At 38.4% G+C, this 18,997-nt stretch overlaps 3 protein-coding genes across 4 annotated transcripts; all 3 read left to right on the top strand.

Moving 5' to 3' along the window:
- The first annotated feature begins 1,505 nt into the window (after positions 1–1,505).
- LOC145238748 (homeobox protein H90-like) lies at positions 1,506–3,584 on the top strand. The gene is made up of 2 exons (XM_080102009.1): positions 1,506–2,577; positions 2,962–3,584. The coding sequence occupies exons 1-2, from the start codon at positions 2,384–2,386 to the stop codon at positions 3,134–3,136; spliced, it is 369 nt and encodes a 122-aa protein (XP_079958135.1). The 5' UTR covers positions 1,506–2,383; the 3' UTR covers positions 3,137–3,584.
- Positions 3,585–5,911: 2,327 nt separating this feature from the next.
- On the top strand, positions 5,912–10,611 carry LOC145238747 (Golgi-associated plant pathogenesis-related protein 1-like). 2 transcript variants are annotated; one of them, XM_080102007.1, is made up of 4 exons: positions 5,912–6,047; positions 8,758–8,962; positions 9,378–9,553; positions 10,166–10,611. In XM_080102007.1, the coding sequence occupies exons 1-4, from the start codon at positions 5,993–5,995 to the stop codon at positions 10,327–10,329; spliced, it is 600 nt and encodes a 199-aa protein (XP_079958133.1). In that variant the 5' UTR covers positions 5,912–5,992; the 3' UTR covers positions 10,330–10,611. The 2 variants fall into 2 exon arrangements, with proteins under 2 accessions (XP_079958133.1, XP_079958132.1); XM_080102006.1 differs by lacking the exon at positions 5,912–6,047 and adding an exon at positions 6,967–7,234.
- A 2,268-nt stretch (positions 10,612–12,879) lies between these two features.
- LOC145237663 (Golgi-associated plant pathogenesis-related protein 1-like) lies at positions 12,880–17,368 on the top strand. Its single transcript, XM_080100608.1, has 5 exons — positions 12,880–12,989; positions 13,513–13,711; positions 15,473–15,594; positions 16,014–16,189; positions 16,930–17,368. The coding sequence occupies exons 1-5, from the start codon at positions 12,880–12,882 to the stop codon at positions 17,082–17,084; spliced, it is 762 nt and encodes a 253-aa protein (XP_079956734.1). The 3' UTR covers positions 17,085–17,368.
- The last annotated feature ends 1,629 nt before the right edge of the window (positions 17,369–18,997 follow it).

The raw sequence follows: 18,997 nt of genomic DNA, 5'->3' as shown, positions 1-18,997 counted from the left end.
TTAATTGCTCTACAATTAATAATGTTGAAGCACATTTTGTGATTTTTATGTAGCTTTTGACTTTAAGCTTGACATCTGCGCAACGAAAGTAAAAAAAAAACAATTTTAAAGTTGGCCTGACTATGCTGTTCTTCCCTGGGTAGTAACAACCCACAAAAACCATGTGTTGATACTATGTATAACTGGGGCAGTTTTGTGAATATTTCAAGCTGTTACGGTTTGTGCTTATTGTGGTAAAAGGTGAAATTTGTGACACATCCAAGTGCCAGATGAGACGAAAACAGCTCGCTGAAACAACGTTTTTAGGTAACTTTCATTGATGTAAAGTACATTGGGTGCAGCTGCTGAAATGTTGACTATAATTCATTCTGAATTCAAGCTCTTGTTTTTGATAAAGATGCGTATTTACCCCGTGCTATTTGTTTCATGTCTGGAAGTTTATTAAATTGCCATTTTATTGTTGAAACCTGCAGCGGCCATTTTGTTTAACCTACAACAATCTTTAGTTCGCTGGGCGAAGGCTGCCGAGTAAAAGACCACAGAGGCACATATAAGCTCAGATAAACACTGGATTAGTACTGGGGCGGGTTAATGATTTATAAGCAGAAGCAGAAACAGTAGCAGCATCGTCTCAGGCAGAACAAACGCCCGTCAGCGCAGCGAAGCTGTTACACCGGGCTGTCACATGTAAGAAGCAACACAAATTAGCGCACGCCACCCTGTCATGTGCTGTTTGCATCGCACACAAACCCTGTTTACTGACCACTCTGTACGTCACAATGGTCATTCTCTGGTCGACAAACGCTTCAGTTAATCCGAGATATGATTTCGTTGAATTTTTTGATTTTTTGTTGCCATTTAAACATCTTGGCAGATTGACAAGATTACATTGTTGGTTTACTCACTCAAAAATTTTGGTGTAAAATTAAAGGCGTATGCTATTTATTAGGTACATTTAATACAGTGGATTTAATAAACTATACTATACTGATACGCAAATTGGAAAATGACCAGCGTTTCAAGAAATATGGATTTTAGCGTTTTTTTATTCACCTTTTTTCGTTTCAAATCATGCTATTTCATTATGAATTGATTTTAACAAATAATACGTCAACTGCTATCAGCGTTTATAGATAATTTTTATACGGAAACGAAATCAAAGCAAATGTTTTCAATTTCATTGTCGTATGTAAAAATGATAGCTTGCACAAATTCTTCCTGGATATTTAATCCCTTTCGTGTGACAGAGATTTTTTTAACTTTGTATGTCGCAAGGGACTCAATTAGCATTTAACTCAAGAAAATAGTCGTATTTTAGGAGCAACATTGAAAAATATGGTTGCAAACATATTTTTACTGAGGCAGTTAGGCCTACAATTTTGTGAGTAATAACTTTAATACATTTTACCCATTAAAAATTTAAAAGAATATTTATTTCCACAATTATACAAATCTTTCATAAAACTAATATATCGTATTTAGGTAATAAACACAAATTTAATCAGAAAAGTCGCGTGGCTTGTCCGATGAGGTGGCGATGTATTAACACTAAATCTACACAGCAGTGGATCATATCCCGTGCATCTAAATCCCTTATCGCATGCAAATGTGTGCTGAGCTATACACTACCATCACCCTGTTCCTTAAATCCTGCCGCTCCAGGCCCAGGGGACTGCGAGATATCGTGTCGGCCGCGTTTGAATGATAAGGGCCGGTAACTTTCACACACTGCTACCGACCGGTGGAGGGCTCAGGGCAAACAGGCCGGTGACAGGAGTCTGCGAGCTTATTTACAAGTGCCTCAGTTGTAAATCTTGTGCCCCGCGACAATTTAGATAAGCCTGTTTGCTGGCGCGTTGCTTCTGCCGCATCACACCACTGCAATACCCGGCTAAGATCGCTACTGAGATGCCGTTCCATGACGAAGTGGGTTTACGTGACTTTTCAACGTTAATTTTGTCACTTCAAAGCAATGTCCGGGATATTTCAATTCGCCTGGAAGAAAGTTTTAGGCGGTCCTTTTAAAGCTCTTCAGCGCACTATACTATCAAGACTTATACGTAACCTCAACAGGTCACATATAAATGTAACATTTCACTATTTTCAGGGTAAAATCTATAAACACCTAAAAATATTTGAATACTAAATAACAAAATTATTTGATTTCAAAAAATAAAATGTCACCACGAATATTTGTACTTTAAGGTTGTTTTCATTAATACTTACGTTACTTTTTAAAAGAGAAGAGAAAGAGAGAAACAATTACATTCGTGCCTTCATTAGTGATAAACAGCAAACTTATAACAAGATCGCTTCAGGAACAATATTGTTTTAAAACAAAACCTTGTTCCATTCTGTTAACCTTGTTGGCATTGTTACAGCGATGGGTTGCACGCCTTCCCAGCTTCAAGACTTGGACGAAAACAAACGAACTCGCACTGCATACACACGTGGACAGCTACTCGAGTTGGAGAAAGAGTTTCACTTCAATCGTTACATTTCACGACCGCGGAGAATCGAATTAGCAGCTGGGCTCAACTTAACTGAACGACACATCAAAATATGGTTCCAAAACAGGTCAGTTGTTCTCATCTACTTTGATGTCTTTTGTTTGCTTGGTGTTAGAAAGTCTTCGATTGAAAGTTTAATGGTCAATATAAGTAACTTTGTAAGAGAGGGTTCGTTAACGTCCAGGGTGTTTTGTGCAGTAAATAAATCAAATGATAAATAAGAACGCCATCACAAATATAAAAATTCAATTACAAAAGCAGCGTAAACGTTTTCCTTTGATTGTTAGGCTGTTTAAATTTTAAAGAAACAGAGTCTTCAGTTTCCGAAAAAGCGATGCGGTTTCGTGCTTTTTACCACTAAATTTTGGTTAAACGATTTTAACTATGCTTTTCTTTGTAATCGGATATAAAACATAAAAACAGATCATGCAAAACCGACGCTTTCTTGCAGGCGAATGAAATGGAAGAAAGACCAAGCGACTCTGAAACACGAAACAACGTCACTGATGGATGACGTCATAAGCCGAAAGTCGACAACCGATGACGTAGATGTTACCACAAATAAACTGCACAAATCGCCGACTGGTGGCGGTACGGAGCACCTCGATGCAATGAAGCCGAAATAATCAAGAAAAACAGAAGCCTAAATATTTATTGCATTTAACCAGCAGACATATTACAAGAAAATGTATCCTGAACATTTTACTTCTCGTAAAACTTTTGATTGTTTTAAGTTCAGATTTGTTTAAACTTGTTCCCACAGATAATTTTTATTATATTTCTGGGCTTGTATTTAATGCAGCTTTTATCGATCATTACTGGTATCTACAAGTTCAGTACGCTGCATGAACGAAAAGTTGGTTTACTTTTTGAATAAATAGTTAAAGGGTCCAGTGTTTAATGTATGAGCCGAAGAAATATCGTTATTTTATGTCAACATTTTTACACAACAACAAGCGTATATAGTTCAATGTAGCATTATTGTCATTCATATTATGTTCGCTGTATTTGTAGCGCAGACTTATGCGGGTTTTTGTTCCCCGCAAATTATGTCACATAAACAATGACCTATTTACCAGACGTGTTTGCGTGGGAAAAAGTTGAAGTTGTTCTCGTTTAGCACAGAGGCTGGTAAAACAATCCTATGAGCGCAGAGTCTATGTCCGTAGATCTCGTTTAAACGTTCCAAAACTTCTCGTACAATTACGGCGAGATCACCCAATCACGTGACTTTATTTCGTGTTTGTCACTTGGTCAGCAATTTTAGCATGACTCATAACAAGTGATTTTGCTCTTATAAGAGACTATAATCTCACTATTAACGGTGAGAAATATGAGTCTCTGGAGAGGAGAAAATGTATGTGTAAAAATGGAGAAGAAACTTTTTATCACATGTTAGTTTAACTTAGCGTTGCGCAGATGAACAAAACCAAATCACTACCGCCACCCAGTGCCCAGTAGGACTAGAGACTGCATGTAATCTTAAATAAATTTCGTTTTCTTTGTGTTGCAAACCACCACCGGCCTCTGTACAGCTCAATACAATCTGTCCATGGTTCGTAGGATTTTGTACCTATTAGTTTGTTATAAAATTGTTTTCAAAAAGTTGGTCTTAAAAATACGCAACCAAAAAAGGTGGATTTCTTCTATGAAGTTTATTATAAAAATTTTGATTGGAAAACACTATACACGGACTTGTAACAGGAACTTTAATCACAAAAATATCTACCAGAGAATTTGTGTATGTAGAGTACGTCACCTGCACTGATTATGAGTACTGTAATTGTTGAAACGTCTGCACTAAGATGTATTCTATATACACAAGTTGTCGGTTGATGGGAGCTTTTAAAGTGCTTGGTGAACACAGCAAAACAATAGCACTAAAACAATCACCAAGCCGGAAATAGCTGCACAAAGTTTAAAGGTTAGCGGTGAAAAGTCATGGGCACAACTACTGGATAATGGTTGAACGCGCTGCTGCTCCAACAAAGGATGCAAAAGCAGCGAACACAACATGAAGTTGCAATTACTTGACAGGGGCAATGGCCAACAAAAGCGTTCCATAATTCCAGAACACTTTTCCGCCCAGATTCAACATTGAAGCTGACGTCAGTAGTGAGCGTTGACGTCACAAAGGCAACGCGCGCGACGGGTGGGGTTGAATGTTGTTGTGCGGCATTGACAAGCAAAATACGTGACGGGTTTAGGCTGGGGTGGAAGGGGTAGGCGGCATTCTGTCTGCAGGGTTTGGTGGAAATAACAGAAAGTTGCTTCCAATTGCTACAAAACACTGACAGGATGAATCCCGTGTTCTGTAGTTGTATTGTTGGTTTGTTTTTGTTGTGGTAAACAACTCTCGGTGTTAAATAGGAAGCAATTAAGTTCTGATAACATTCGCTTGTTCAGTTTCACTGCAAAGGTTAAAGCATTAGAGTTTTAAGGTTTTGGTTGAAACTGCAACAAAATGGGAAACCTGTTTTCATCTCCCTCGCAACCGGAAGATAAACAAGGTAAAGTGAATTAAACATTTCTACTTGTTTTAAAATCGAAACTTCTCCAAGTTGGATGTTTCGAATTTATTTACTTGTGATAAAATAAACAAAAGTTTCTTGTTTATCCGAAGTGGAAATATGATTAAATCACGTGACATCAAATTTGATGTATATGCAAATTTGTCACGTGGTTTGTGGAGTTTTGTTTCTTTCTTCATTGCGAAGCAAAAGTGTGATTCTTGCACAGCAGCTGCGACTTGAAAGTCACAAATAATGGCAGTTTGTTACGTAGTTAGTGACGTCGCTTCTCATTTGTTAGCTTGTCAGAATTTTCTACAACACACAAAATATTTAAAACGCGAAAACGCGATACGTTGTCACGTCACAATCAGTGCAAGTTACTATGACGTCATGGTTTGTCACTTGGAAATTAGTTTCCTGGTTTGTTTCAGAAAATGCGAAAAAGCAGAAAAGTTTTTCGTACATCAAGACACGTAAAATGTTTTCGTTACGCAGGTGTGAGCGGCGGAGTCGGGTTTCTCAGTTTCACGGTCGATGCGCAGGACAGGGTTTAGCACAGGGTATATGGCGTAGGTAGGTTGGTCAGAAGAAGCGTTTCTCTCTTGCAAGCTGCGTCGCGTCATCGACGCGGCTGTATCAAAATGCGGTTGGTCGACTTTCGTGCAGATTTACTTCAGATGCGAATGAGTGAGTGAAGTTGGTGATGAAAGTGACAAGCATCAGTTGAAAGAGACACAGCCGTTGTAGATGGATTTAAACCTTTATTTGTCGTCAAATAAAAGACTTCGTAAAAATTTGTTTGTGTTTTTGACAAAAACGAAAAAACAAATTGTGGTAAAAAGACGAATTGATCGAGCAAACTGTTGGTATAACCTGCTATTCTTTATACAGAGACAGCTATAGAGTCAGATTTATTTTGTTACTTTTTGTTGCTTATTTTTATCCACCGTTACTGTACTTATTTATAAAATGGGAAATTTTTTTACGAAACGACGAAGAAATCCACCTGACACCTCAACTAAACGTAAGTCGTGTTTGTTGAAGCGTGAAATGCTTGTGCAATCAACAGCGTGAAAAGACACACTTGGGCAGGCATTATGGTCGTACACAGGATCAAATAACATAGACGGATATTAAAAGCTGCGCAAGGCTGAAACATTCTAAATTCGCAATCCACATAAAACGCACAAATAGTGGAAAACATAGCAAATAGACGGTTATTGTGTTTGTTACTTTAAGGGCGTGGAAAACACCAATGTTTTGACATCACGTACTTGCTTGTCAGTGTGTCTTTCATTTCAACATTACACGACAGGACTTGGTGCATAATAATTAGTTCGTGTATGTGTCACATGTTCCTAACACACAATTAACCGTCAGAAGATTTCTAATATTAAACGCACGAGCCTTAAAATGCCAATTCGGGAAAGGAAACTTGTAAAAAGAGATACATTTGGAAATGTTGACCTTTTTTAACTGTGAATTGGTTTCTGTAACATGTAATTAAGTTTTTTTACTCTTCAACATTATCTGCCAAAGAATTTCGGACCAATCATATTATTTTGTGGCGATAAAAAGTACCGATTACGGTTTTACGTGTGTATATGGTTTAAACGCTTCGAATAATTCGGGCAAGTTTATGCTGGTTTCAGTTTTGCTGCGACACACGGGTTTTCAAATAATAAATTTCTTATTTCACATGAATTACAAAGTTGTGCAGAATGTTTGAAACAGTGAGGTTGGTTTGAAATGTTTCCGCTTGATGAAACGCGCAGATGGGAGCGGAGCAGTTGGGCGGGCAGGAGAGCGGGTAGGCAGAAATATCAACAAAGCAAATCGTGTTGAAGAGCCACGCAAACGAGCAGAACAAGAAAGCGAAGCCATTTCGCCCCTGGCGGTAAACCACGAATGCTTTAATGTCGGCAAAACAATCACAACATTTCTCGGTCAGTTTCTCGTTCAGTGCTTAGTCTGTTGTGGTCCAGATTGAAATCGGATAACGTCACGAACTGACCAGCGGAGATTACGTTTTTTTGCTTTAACAGCTTGAAGCATTTGCTGCAGGATTAAGAGAACGAGGCGGCAAATAAATAGGGCTTGGATTGCAGCTTTTTCATACAATTTTTTGAATAATTTTAACGTTCACCTGCAGCAAAATGGGAAATTGGTTTTGTAAAGAGAAACGCACATCACCAACCAACGAGCCAAGTGGTAGGAGATTTGAATAGCAAGCGTTTTTGTTAATTTTCTATTAAAATGATATTTCAAAAAATTAACAAGACAACCAATCGTACAAGTTTGTCATAATATTGTAGCTTCTTGTTGTCCTTTCATATGTTTTCGGATTGCACTTTAAAATCTTACGTACAAACTTTGTGCACGGTTCGTTGCTTGTTCCCAAACAAACCAGTAATGGGGCGAAATCGTCCATGTGTAAAAATATTTCACCGCAGAACACTAAAGTGCGATAATTTGAATGACCCAGGAACCATTATTCCAGACAGAAATTAGTTTTGTGGCATCACACAGAATAGGTGGGGTATGGCTCTTTAGCTTGCTGCTCGCAACAAACTTGAATGTCGATGGATAGCTACACTAGCCAATACGGCCAATGTCTCGGCACCAGCTGCATTGATAAGACCTTAACGGTTGAAACAGTGTGCACTGTCTGCAGCTTATCAAGAATTAGTTTTAATTTGCGACACGAAATAGATTATCGATGCCTGATGTTGATCGTTTGTCAGCCTCCCAATATTCAAGTGGCGGTTTCACAGTTGCGTGAAAGTTCACGGTGCGTTCGCACGATTGGCGAGCTCAGTGATGCGAAACGAAACACTCTATGAGTTACAAAACCCTGCAGGGCGAAATAATGTTTATGGTTTTGCGGCTAACAATAGTTACCCTCGGACAAATTGTTCTTTCGGAGTTTTACAACCCATATATCGTTTGCAAAATTCGATACGGATTTGACTTGATTCGGGCCTGACTTTCCACACGGCCGTAGTTTTACCGTGCTCATAAATCGAACTTTCGGACCCCATTGGGCTTATATTTTTGAAACAAATCATTTTTCAGGTCCCAAAGTTTCAACTTTGGTACAACTCCCAATGAACAACACAAACTGATTGAGCGCTACGATATTGCTGACAAAACTTTACCATGCCCTGTCTACACTTATTTGTAGCCAAGGTTTTGCAGGGTAAAGCATATATATGTAACTGCACACTTCATTTAGTGAGGGATTAGCCCTCATGAAAAAATGCAAAGCTGACAGTAGTAATCATGATGGAGGCGAAAACACCCACGAAGTGTCCAGTTCTCGTTGACAAGTTTAGCTCCGCCTACAATTGCATTGGTTTGAAAACGTTTTAGTTTTTAAACGGTCGTATCGGTCGCAAAGTTTCTGCAATCATAAACTGCAGCCGAAAATGCAGAACAAAAATTGCTCTGTATATTGAAAGGTATTTAAAAAAGTGCGTTTCCACCTCAGGTAGCAAAAATTAAAAACAAAAACAAATGTAAAATCGGTAAAGTACATAAATAAGGGTGGGCATTGACTGGTGTGTTTTACCCAAACATTCACTTTTTGATGCACTTTATTGTCTCTAATGTTAACGAGTTTTGATATAACTCTTGCTATAAGTGAAGTCACATTTCAAAATATTCACTGGTCAACATAAAAACTAACTATATATATTTTTGTGCTGACTTAATTACAATTTTATCTCAATCAGCCCCGGAACCAACCCCAACCCCAACTCCGGCCCCCACTGAACCCACCCCCGCTCCAGCTCCGGCCCCTGATAAACCAACAACAGAGCAACCGAAGGGAGACAACAAATTCGCTGAAGAATTGCTGGATGCGCAGAACACGTACAGAGCGAAACATGGAGTTCCAGCGATGACTCTCAGCAAACAATTGTGCGAAGATGCACAGAAGTAAGTCAGTTCAAAGCAAGTAGGGCGGGTTACGTGAAAGTATGAAGTGCAAATCTCATAAAACATACGTAAAAATCTAACACAGCATTTGGTCTTACAGTGAAAAGAAGTTATCACATACGTTTCTATAATTAAGCTCAATTCAGTTACAATCCAAAAAGCAAGATAAAATGTTGATTGTTAAAATACTTCGAACTCAAATGAAATATATTATCTTAAAACCTAAAAATATTGCACCGGATACATAGGGCGACTTCTATTGTTTACGTGTTACTTTAGCTAACACCATAGTACAATCAAAGCACCTCTATTTGCATCAACCCAAACATCAAATCCATGCATGTGCCATTAAGTAGGTTAAATTGAATACAACGACGGTGCATTCAACATAATATTGGAGTGTATTTGTTTCAAGGTGGGCGGATTACATTGCTGGACAAAATAAACTGGAACACAGCAGTGATTTAAACGGGGTTGGAGAGAACCTGGCTTGGGGTTCAGGTGAAATGAGCGCTGCTGGAACAGCAAAGATGTGGTACGATGAAATCGAAAACTACAACTTTAACAACCCTGGCTTTGCTGGAAATACTGGTATGCGGAAATTTAAAAAGAAAATAATTCTTCACTAAATGGAGAAAAGTACGCTTGTCAGTCAGTGTCACAAAACGTGCACCGCAATAGTCACTATAGCTCACAAACGTCCCCGGTCGTATAACGACGTTCTCAACGAAAATACAAAGCCCAAACCTGCTCTGTTTATCCAACAAGAAATTCAATGCTTCATACATATTTAAAGGAGAATGAAATAAAAATAAAAGCTCATATTAACTGTTGCGACTCAGATTAGCCAAGATGAAGCCGGAAAGCGTTAATACAGACCAGAAATCACTAATATATAAACTACGGTGCGCCAGGTCTTTAACTGCGTTGTACAGAACCACAGTTGGTAGATCGCGAGTCTCGAAAAGACTCCCGTTGTGGGTCCAATCCCACCGCAGGCTAAAACTAATTTTTTTTTCTAGCCTGTGCCTTATCACATAGAAATGCTTGGGAGCCTAGCTGAACTTGAAATAACGCCTTCACTACAGGGCTGACGTACTATGATTTATATATAAGTGTGTTGTGATCGCTAGTCTGCATGAAAGCTTTTGTGCAATTAAGGAGTTGAATTTTTAGACTTGCTTCACCGCAGTTTTTGTACAGGTCACTTCACACAGGTTGTGTGGAAAGCTTCGACAGAATTCGGCGCTGGAATAAAGTCGGATGGTAATGGAGAGAACGGGACGTACATTGTGGGAAGATATTCTCCTGCGGGAAATATCACAAATGACGGACAGTTCAAGGAGAATGTGCTTCCACCAAAATAATGTGATTTACTATTGTTTAAAACTCGTTCGTTGATATCAAAAGCACTTGTTTTACCACGAGCTAACGAAAATACTTTGCATTAGAGTGCTACGCGTTATAGTTTGTTTCTACTTACATAGAACTGCGATTATATTCGTATCCCATTAAACAATAATTTTTAAACATATTTTTTATATTATATCCCAAGTCGTACCTACTAACCAACTACTTGTGTACTTGTGTGTAAAAATATAAACACCTTTGTATACTGGATGCTGACAAATATAAACCCGATATTTTGAGTCTGGCTTTTTAAGGTTTGCAGCCACTAAGACAAATATTAACAACAAATAAATGCAAAGGTGGTCAGCCGGCAGAAAATCCACGTAAAGAGAGTAGAGAGCAAAGTTACAAGAGTGATTGATCCATCCACATTACGATCGAATTCCTATTTTCACCTGACATGGCTGTGTTAAAAGTAAAGTCACACCACATTAGCACCTAAGTAGCCAATATTTTACAAGAAAGTCTGGACGAACGCAGAAATTGGAAAATCATTTTCCTCTTCGTTTACACATTAAAATATTGTTGTAAGCAACATAATTAAATGGGATAAAAAGAGTCACAGTCGTGGTAGATGGATTAAAACCTTTACTTGCCTAAAAATTAAAGATTTTGTGGGAATTTATTTGTTTCTTGTTTTCTTGGAATTAAATAAAGTTGTTTAAATATCGCGAGAAACAACTTGTTCCGCATCTCCGCTGATACCCGACACTTCAACTAAACGTAAGTCGTGTTTGTTGAAGCGTGAAATTCATGTGCAATCAACAGCATGACACCGATACACCTAGGCAGCCATTATGGTTGTACACAGGATCTAATACTTACTTACAACCGTATCATATAAAAATCTGCTCAAGGCTGAGACATTCTAAATTTGCGACACCACATAAAGGCCACAAAAAGTGGAAAAAGCGATAAACTCGACGGTCATTGTGTTTGTTGCTTTAAGGACGTGGAAAACACCAATGTGGTGACATCACGTGCTTGTTTGTCAGAGTATCGTTCATTACAACATTCCACGACAGGAATTGGTGCAAAATAATTAGTGCGTGTAAGTGTGACATGTTCCTAACACACAATTAACCGTCAGAAGATTTCTAATATTAAACTAAGGAGTTGCAAATTCCAACATCGTGTGATGGCAAAACAGACTAAGACTCATTTCCGTCTCCTTTGAAATATGATCAAGTTTTTAATTGCACACTGTTTGTTGCGCCAACACTAATTGCCCTGTGTTGTATTGTATCTTATTTCTTAAAATTAGATGGTGGTGTGTAAAATGTTGTATGCATTTGGAGGTATTGCCCTCCTAAATAGGTTAACTCTAATTTAAACTGAAATTAGCACACAAAGATCCATAAGCGTAAGAGTGAATTCACGCTTGACTAAGTATAAATTGAAAGACTTAATCTGTGTTAACATAAAATTGTATTTTAAATTGTGACGTCAGTTTAGATTTGAGATCGATATAGCAGTCTTAATAAGCTAACTAGAACGTTAAAACTATAAATATCAGAAATACAGATAGTGATTTATTTGGTGGGACATTTAGGCTTCTTCGAGTGAACAAAACCACTGTAAGGACAAATCAAAGTTTTAAAATGTGAGAAGCACAATTTATAAACACACATTATAAACTCGTCGCAATGGTCGAGGGTTTCGATGTCTGTGCAAAAGCTTTATCTGCACATTGGCCGTTACACATTACTGCCAAACGGTATTCTTTAGTTGTTTGTGAATCACTGCAAAACGTCAAAGGGTCGTCTTACTTTACTGGTTCGGAACACCTAGGTGTGCAAAATCGAGTATGTATGTCAGTCGTTCTGTTAACCGCTCGAGTTTTGTATAAACCCTGCGATACATGCAGTTTTTGGGTCCAGAATTTGAATTGCCTGAAATCTTTAAAATCTGTATTAAAAATGACACCTTGGACACAGAACTCGTAATTTCGAATCACGAGTTTCTAGCTTTAAATGAAATTACAAAGTTGTGCAGAATGTTTGAAATAATGAAACTGGTTTTAAATGTTTCCGCTTGATGAAACGCGCAGATGGGAGCAGAGCAGTTGGACAGGAGACCAGATAGGCAGAAATTTCAACAGAGAAAATCGTGTTAAAGAGCCACGCGAACGAGCAGAACATGAACGCGAAGCCTCTGGCTGTGTATTACGAACGCTTTAATGTCAGCAAAACAACAACAACATTTTTGGGCCAGTTTCTCGTTCCGTGTTAAGTATGTTTTGATCCAAGTTGAACTCGGATAACGTCAAAACCTGACTACAGGAGGTGGATTCGACTTCCTTGCGAGCTTTGAGCAAACAAGCTAAAACGAGCACACGAAAATACACAGTTGTCAGTAGTAATCATGATGAAGTCGAAAACACCCACCACAGGAGATTTAGTTTGCTTTTTATTTCAACAGATTGAAACGTTTGCTGCAGTTTAAGAGACCAAGGCGGCAAACAACAGGGCTTGGATTAAAGCGTTTTTGTAAGTTTTCAATTAACAATGACAGCCAAATTTGCTGAAAAGTTGCTGGATGAGCTGAACACGTACAGAGCGAAACATGGAGTTCCAGCGATGACTCTCAGCAAACAATTGTGCCAAGATGCACAGAAGTAAGTCGGTGACAAGAAAGGAGGGCGGGTTACGTGAAAATCGAAATTTATATACCGGAACGTCTCAATTAAAAAATCTAGCTGCAACATTCGGCCTCACAATGTAAAGAAGTTATCACATACGTTTCTAATTAAACTCAATTAAGTTGCAATCCAAAAGGCCGAATAAATCGTTGCTTGTTAAAAATACAAATTCGTGTCCAACTCGATTAAACCTATCATTAAGAAAAAGATTTGCTAGTTTTATGAAATGATCTTTGTGTTAGTAAAGTATCAAGGAAAATGTCGTATCTTGTACATAAGGCGATTTTAAGTTCTTATTAATGTGGTACTTTAACTTAGGCTATAGATACAACCACATGACTTTCAAACCCACCTTAGTGCATCTGCATTCCGAATGTGTTAAAAAGATAAAACAGCGGCGCATTTTCAACATATTATTGAAGAGAACATTTGTTCTAAGGTGGGCGAATCTGTTCTAAGGTGGGCATTGCTGAAATACAAAAACTCGACCACTGCACTAATCTGACAGTCAGCTCCGGCCCCCACTGAACCCACCCCCGCCCCAAGCTCCGGCCCCAGACAAACCGACAACAGAGCAGCCGAAGGGAGACAACAAATTCGCTGAAGAGTTGCTGGATGAGCTGAACACGTACAGAGCGAAACATGGAGTTCCAGCGATGGCTCTCAGCAAACAATTGTGCGAAGATGCACAGGACAGGGTTTAGGGCAGGGTTCGGCAACCTTTTTTGCATTGCGGATAGGTTTGAAACTGAAATTTTCATAACAGACCGGCCTTTAAAAACCACTAATGTTCAGCACTGAAAAATAATTCTAGCTTTTTATACTTCATTACAACTTTTATTTAATGTGCACCCGAAACAAGTTTTGTGCGGCCCGGTAACAAACCCCTTACGGACAGGCACGGGGCCGCGGCCCGCTGGTTGAGAACCACTGGTTTGGGGTATAGCTAGAAGTCAGAAGAAGCGTTTCTCTCTTGTAAGCTGCGTCGCGTCATGCGCCGCATCAAAATGCGGTTGGTCGACTTTTGTGCAGGTTTGCTTCAATTGCGAGTGAGTGAGTGAATTTGGTGATGAAAGCGACAAGCATCAATTGAAAAAGTTACAGTCGTTGTAGATGGATTAAAACCTTTATGTTCCGATAAATGAGAGATTTTGTGGAATTTATTTGTTTCTTTTTTTGTTGGAATTAAATAAAGTTGCTTGCACTTTTTTTTTCTATAATTAGTTCGTGCATGTGTGAAATATTCCTGATTCTGAACCACACAATTAGCGTCAGAAGATTTCTAATATTAAACTAATGAGCCGTAAAATGCAATTAGAAAAAGTGAGTTTGTGAAAAGAGATATATTTGGAAAATCTTGACCTTTTTCAAATGTGACTTGGTTTCTGTAACGTATAATTAAGTTTTCAGACGACTTCGATTACTGATCCTGTAGCTATGTTTTGCAGTATTTCTCTACACACGTTACATTATGCGACCTTTTACAAATTCGACGTCATAATAAATCTTAAAAGCGCGTAAAACTATAAGTATCAGAAACACACATTATGATTTATTTGAAGGGATAGCTGAGCTTGTTTAAGTGAGCAAAATCGATGTAAGAACAATTCGAAGTTTTAACATCTGAAAAGCAGAATCGTTTGTCGTTTTTGATCAACAGCAAAGATGCAACGTTTTCCAAATAAGTAATTTGTGCAGAAATAAAGCAAAATTGTTTAAAAAAAATTAAGAACTTTAATCAAAATTGGCTCAAATATTTTTAAATGGAAATCCAAAAACCTTAGTTAAACAAGAAACTACAAATTCCGTCGCTTTTGCTACGCAGACAGTTTTCGATTATTCTTCAACATTATCTCCCAAAAAATTTCGGATCCAATCGTATTATATCGTGTTTAAGTGCGAAAAAGTATACGACATTATTTCCCGATTAAGGTTTTAAGTCTGCATATGGTTTAAGCGCCGCGAACAATTCGGCCAAGTTTATGCTAGTTTTGGTTTTGCTGCGACACAAGGGTCGTGGAGCAATAAATTATTACAGTTTATGCGTAGAAGTCCGACAACTTAGACACAGAAGCCAAGCTTATAAAACTCGTAATTTCAAATTATGAGTTTCTGGCATTCATTGAAATTACAATGTTGTCAGTAGTAATCATGGTGAAGTCGAAAACACCCACCACTGGAGATTTAGTTTTTTTTTAACAGCTTGAAGCGTTTGTTGCTGAATTAAGAGACCAAGGCGGCAAATAACCAGGGCTTGGAATAAAGCGGTTTGTTAATTTTCAACCAAAAATGATACACCTATTAATTTACTTATTTACCATAGAACCAGTAGTGGGCGATCAGTCTGTAGCGATTGCGATATTAATTTTTGCAAATTCTGCAAATGTTGTTTAGAAAATTAGCACTTGCTCAACGCTCGCAAGTAAGTCAAATAGTTCAACGGTTTGATTTAACTGAATTGCCAAATCATGGGAGACAACAATTTTGCTGAAATGTTATTGGATGAGCTGAACAAGGACAGAGCGAAACATGGAGTTCCAGCGATGACTCTCAGCAAACAATTGTGCCAAGGTGCACAGAAGTAAGTCGGCGGCAAAAAAGAAAGGCGGGTTACGTAAAAATCAAAACCTATATTGCGAAACGTCTCAAATAAAAAATCTAGCTGCATTTTTTGGTCTAACAATGCAAAGAAGTTATCACATATACGTTTCTAAACACAAGTTAATTTTCAATCCAATAAGCCGAATGAATTTCTTGTTAAAAATACAAATTCGTGTCCAACTCGATTAAACCATATCGTTAAGAAAAACATTTGATATTTTTATGAAATGATCGTTGTGTTAGTAAAGTAGCAAATTTAGTGAAGTAACAAGGAAAATGTCGTATCTTGTACATAAGGCGATTTTAAATTCTTATTTACGTGGTATTTTAGCTCATAGATACAATCATATGACCCACCTAAGTGCAGCTGCATTCTAAAAGTGTTATATTTGTTCGAAGGTGGGCGGATCACATTGCTGAAACAAAAAAACTCGAACACAGCACTGATCGCAACTGGGTTGGAGAAAACTTGGCTGCAGGCTGGGGTAACCTGAGCGCTGGTGCAACAGCGAGAATGTGGTACGATGAAATCAAAAACTACAACTTCGACAAACCTGGCTATTCTGGAAACACTGGTATGCGGAAATTTAAATGGAAAAAAATGCGTAGGCTATATACTCTTAAGCAAGCAAAAAAATCTCCAGTAAATGGAGTAAAGTACGCATTATCGACCGGTCGTAAAACAACGTTTTTCACGAAAATCCAAGACCTAAACCGGATTTTATAACACACTGTGCTTCTCTCAGTGGTAGTAGAAGGCTATAGACGTATAATCAACGAAGTTCTCTGGAAAAATTCGGGGACTGAACCTGCTTTGTTTATCCTTAAAAAACAATTCCTCTATTAACTGTTGCGACTCAGATTAGCTAAGATAAAAATGCGTCCGAAACCGACCGCAGGCTAGATATTTCCAGGCTTTGGCGTGTCATATAGAAATGCTTGGGAGACTACCGAAATACGCCTTAAATGGTCCTGGTATGTTACTATAGTATATGATCAGTGGTGGGATTCAAATTTTTTGTCAGCCGGTTCTATCACAAAAGTCACATTTTAGCCGGTTCTATCACAAAAGTCATATTTTTCAGCCGGTTCTGTTACAAAAAGCCCGTTGACAGTAACCAGTAGTGCTAACCGGTTCGCTGATCTTATAGAATTTTGTAAGACGGTTCTAGAACGGGTGCGAACCGGCTGAATCCCACCACGGTATATGCTCATATATAGTTTATATTTGAGTGTGACGTGATCGCTGGTCTGTATGAACGCTTTTGTGCAAAGAGTTGAATTTTCAGACTTGCTTCACCGTGGTTTTGTGCAGGTCACTTCACACAAGTCGTGTGGAAAGCTTCGAAAGAATTCGGCGCTGGAATAAAATCGGGTGGGGATTTCACCTACGTAGTGGGAAGATTTTCTCCTACGGGAAACGTCACAAATGCCGGAGAGTTCGAGAAGAACGTTCTTCCACCAAAATAATATGATTGACTATTGTTTGAAGCTCGATATCGATTGCTTTATTGAGTTTTAAACAAATTTGAAGCATATGCTTTATCACGAACGGAAAATATTTCGCTTTAAAATGCTAATTACGCGTTATAGTTTGTTTCAACTGACACAGAGCTGCAATCATATTCTTAATCAATTAAACAATAATTTATATCCTAAGTCATACCTAATAACCGACTACTTGGGTGCTTTTGTGCAAAAATACAAACACCCCTGTTTACTGGATGCTGACAAATATAAACCCGATATTATGAGTCTGGTATTTTAGAGTTTGCAGCCGGCAATAGAAGTGATAGCTATGCAACACGCAGAAGTAAATAATTACCAGCAGTGACAAATGTACATTAGGCTAAAAAAAGAGCGTTGTCAACCGACATAGAAGCCACGTTGAGGCAGTAGAGAGTAAAGTTACAGTTAATCCATCCACATTACAGCCGGATAACCATTATTACCCGACATGGTTGTGTTAAAAGTAAAGTCACACAACGTCAACACCTAATATATACTCTGAACGGCCGACCTGCAAGGCTGAGCCTCACAATAGGATTTGTCACGTTGAAACACGCCCCGCCCTTTCCCACACAATCACACTTCCCGAATCTAGTGTAATAATCCACAGCGACAACAGCCACAACCACAACGTAGTACACAATCAGAAATGAAGCGGTTTTCTAAATAAGAAAACGAAACACGTTGACATATGTCACCGCACAAATCAATGTCGTAAATGACCGACTCACCAACTATTTTGCGACGCAGCTCAACAGGTACATGTATCAACAGTTGCAAGCACTATAGGAAAATACAGCATGCCATAAGCCACACATAAAAACCATGGATTAATTTAGGTCACAAGTCAAATTAAACACTCACCGACAATCCCGAGAAATAGCCTCCACTTTACTTTATGTAGTAATACAGTGCCGACAAAAAATCTTTACATTCGGTGGGCAAAAAAAAAACTTTACATGTAAATTCTGCATAAGTTCTAAGCTTACTGTTTCCGCCAAAAGCATTGTGTTACAAAAACGCTTATAGTTATTTCATCACCTACTGTCTGGCTACACTTCACCGCAAAGCCATTGCTCTGCGTGCCCAGTGTTGCTTTACAGCTTCGTGAATAGTAAGGTCGGTGAAATCACACAATGTTTTGTATTTTCCTAAAGTTTCGAGATCTTGTAAAAAAAATTTTAAACACGAAAATGGGTCAAAAGAAGATGCAAAGGAAGAACAATCTTGTGCCTTGACATTGCTAGAGAATATAGATTCTGTGATTGCTGTTGCCAGAGATATTGGAGGTCTCAAGAAAGGTAATTTATCAAGTAAAAGGTCAGCGGCGTAATTGCCAAACAGGTTGGTTCCGGGGAGCAAATCAGGTTCTGGCACAGCTAAGAAGACTTCGCCAAGTACGGATAAGCTTTTAAAGCATGAAGTAACCTCATATCCATCTATAACCGCCGTTAAATTAAAAAACAAGCACCCTGAGCTTCTCCACAACGTTTCAAACAGGACAATTCGTCATCGACTCCACAAGGATCTTAAGCTACCATGTCGCCGTGCAGCCAAGAAGCCCATGCTCACTACAGCAATCAAAGAATTTCCCTTCTTTAACAATGTCAAGGCACAAGATTTTTCTTCCATTTGCATCTTCTTTCGACCCATTTTAGTGCTTGAATAAAATTTTGCAAGACCTCAAAACTTTAGGAAAATAAGAAATATTGTGTGATTTTACCGACCTTATTATTCACGAAGCTGTAAAGCAACACTAGGCACGCAGAGCAATGGCCTTGCTTTAAATAAAGTGTAGCCAGACAGTAGCTTATGACATAACTATAAGCGTTTTTGTAACGCAATGCTTTTGGCGGAAACTGTAAGCTAATAAC

Source organism: Phallusia mammillata, chromosome 7 (genome assembly GCF_965637545.1).
Source record: "Phallusia mammillata chromosome 7, kaPhaMamm4.hap1.1, whole genome shotgun sequence".
NCBI classification, from domain to species: Eukaryota; Metazoa; Chordata; class Ascidiacea; order Phlebobranchia; family Ascidiidae; genus Phallusia; species Phallusia mammillata.
This window is presented reverse-complemented; position numbering and strand designations above follow the sequence as displayed.

What these genes read in the sequence shown, in the direction of transcription:
- LOC145238748 (XM_080102009.1), top strand. Translation starts at nt 2,384, where the DNA reads ATGGGTTGCACGCCTTCCCAGCTTCAAGACTTGGACGAAAACAAACGA. An exon ending in AAAATATGGTTCCAAAACAG is followed by an intron (nt 2,578 to 2,961) that starts GTCAGTTGTTCT and finishes GCTTTCTTGCAG; the next exon opens with GCGAATGAAATGGAAGAAAG.
- LOC145238747 (XM_080102007.1), top strand. Translation starts at nt 5,993, where the DNA reads ATGGGAAATTTTTTTACGAAACGACGAAGAAATCCACCTGACACCTCA. An exon ending in ACCTGACACCTCAACTAAAC is followed by an intron (nt 6,048 to 8,757) that starts GTAAGTCGTGTT and finishes TATCTCAATCAG; the next exon opens with CCCCGGAACCAACCCCAACC. An exon ending in TTGTGCGAAGATGCACAGAA is followed by an intron (nt 8,963 to 9,377) that starts GTAAGTCAGTTC and finishes ATTTGTTTCAAG; the next exon opens with GTGGGCGGATTACATTGCTG.
- LOC145237663 (XM_080100608.1), top strand. Translation starts at nt 12,880, where the DNA reads ATGACAGCCAAATTTGCTGAAAAGTTGCTGGATGAGCTGAACACGTAC. An exon ending in GCGAAGATGCACAGGACAGG is followed by an intron (nt 13,712 to 15,472) that starts GTTTAGGGCAGG and finishes ATTTAACTGAAT; the next exon opens with TGCCAAATCATGGGAGACAA. An exon ending in TTGTGCCAAGGTGCACAGAA is followed by an intron (nt 15,595 to 16,013) that starts GTAAGTCGGCGG and finishes ATTTGTTCGAAG; the next exon opens with GTGGGCGGATCACATTGCTG.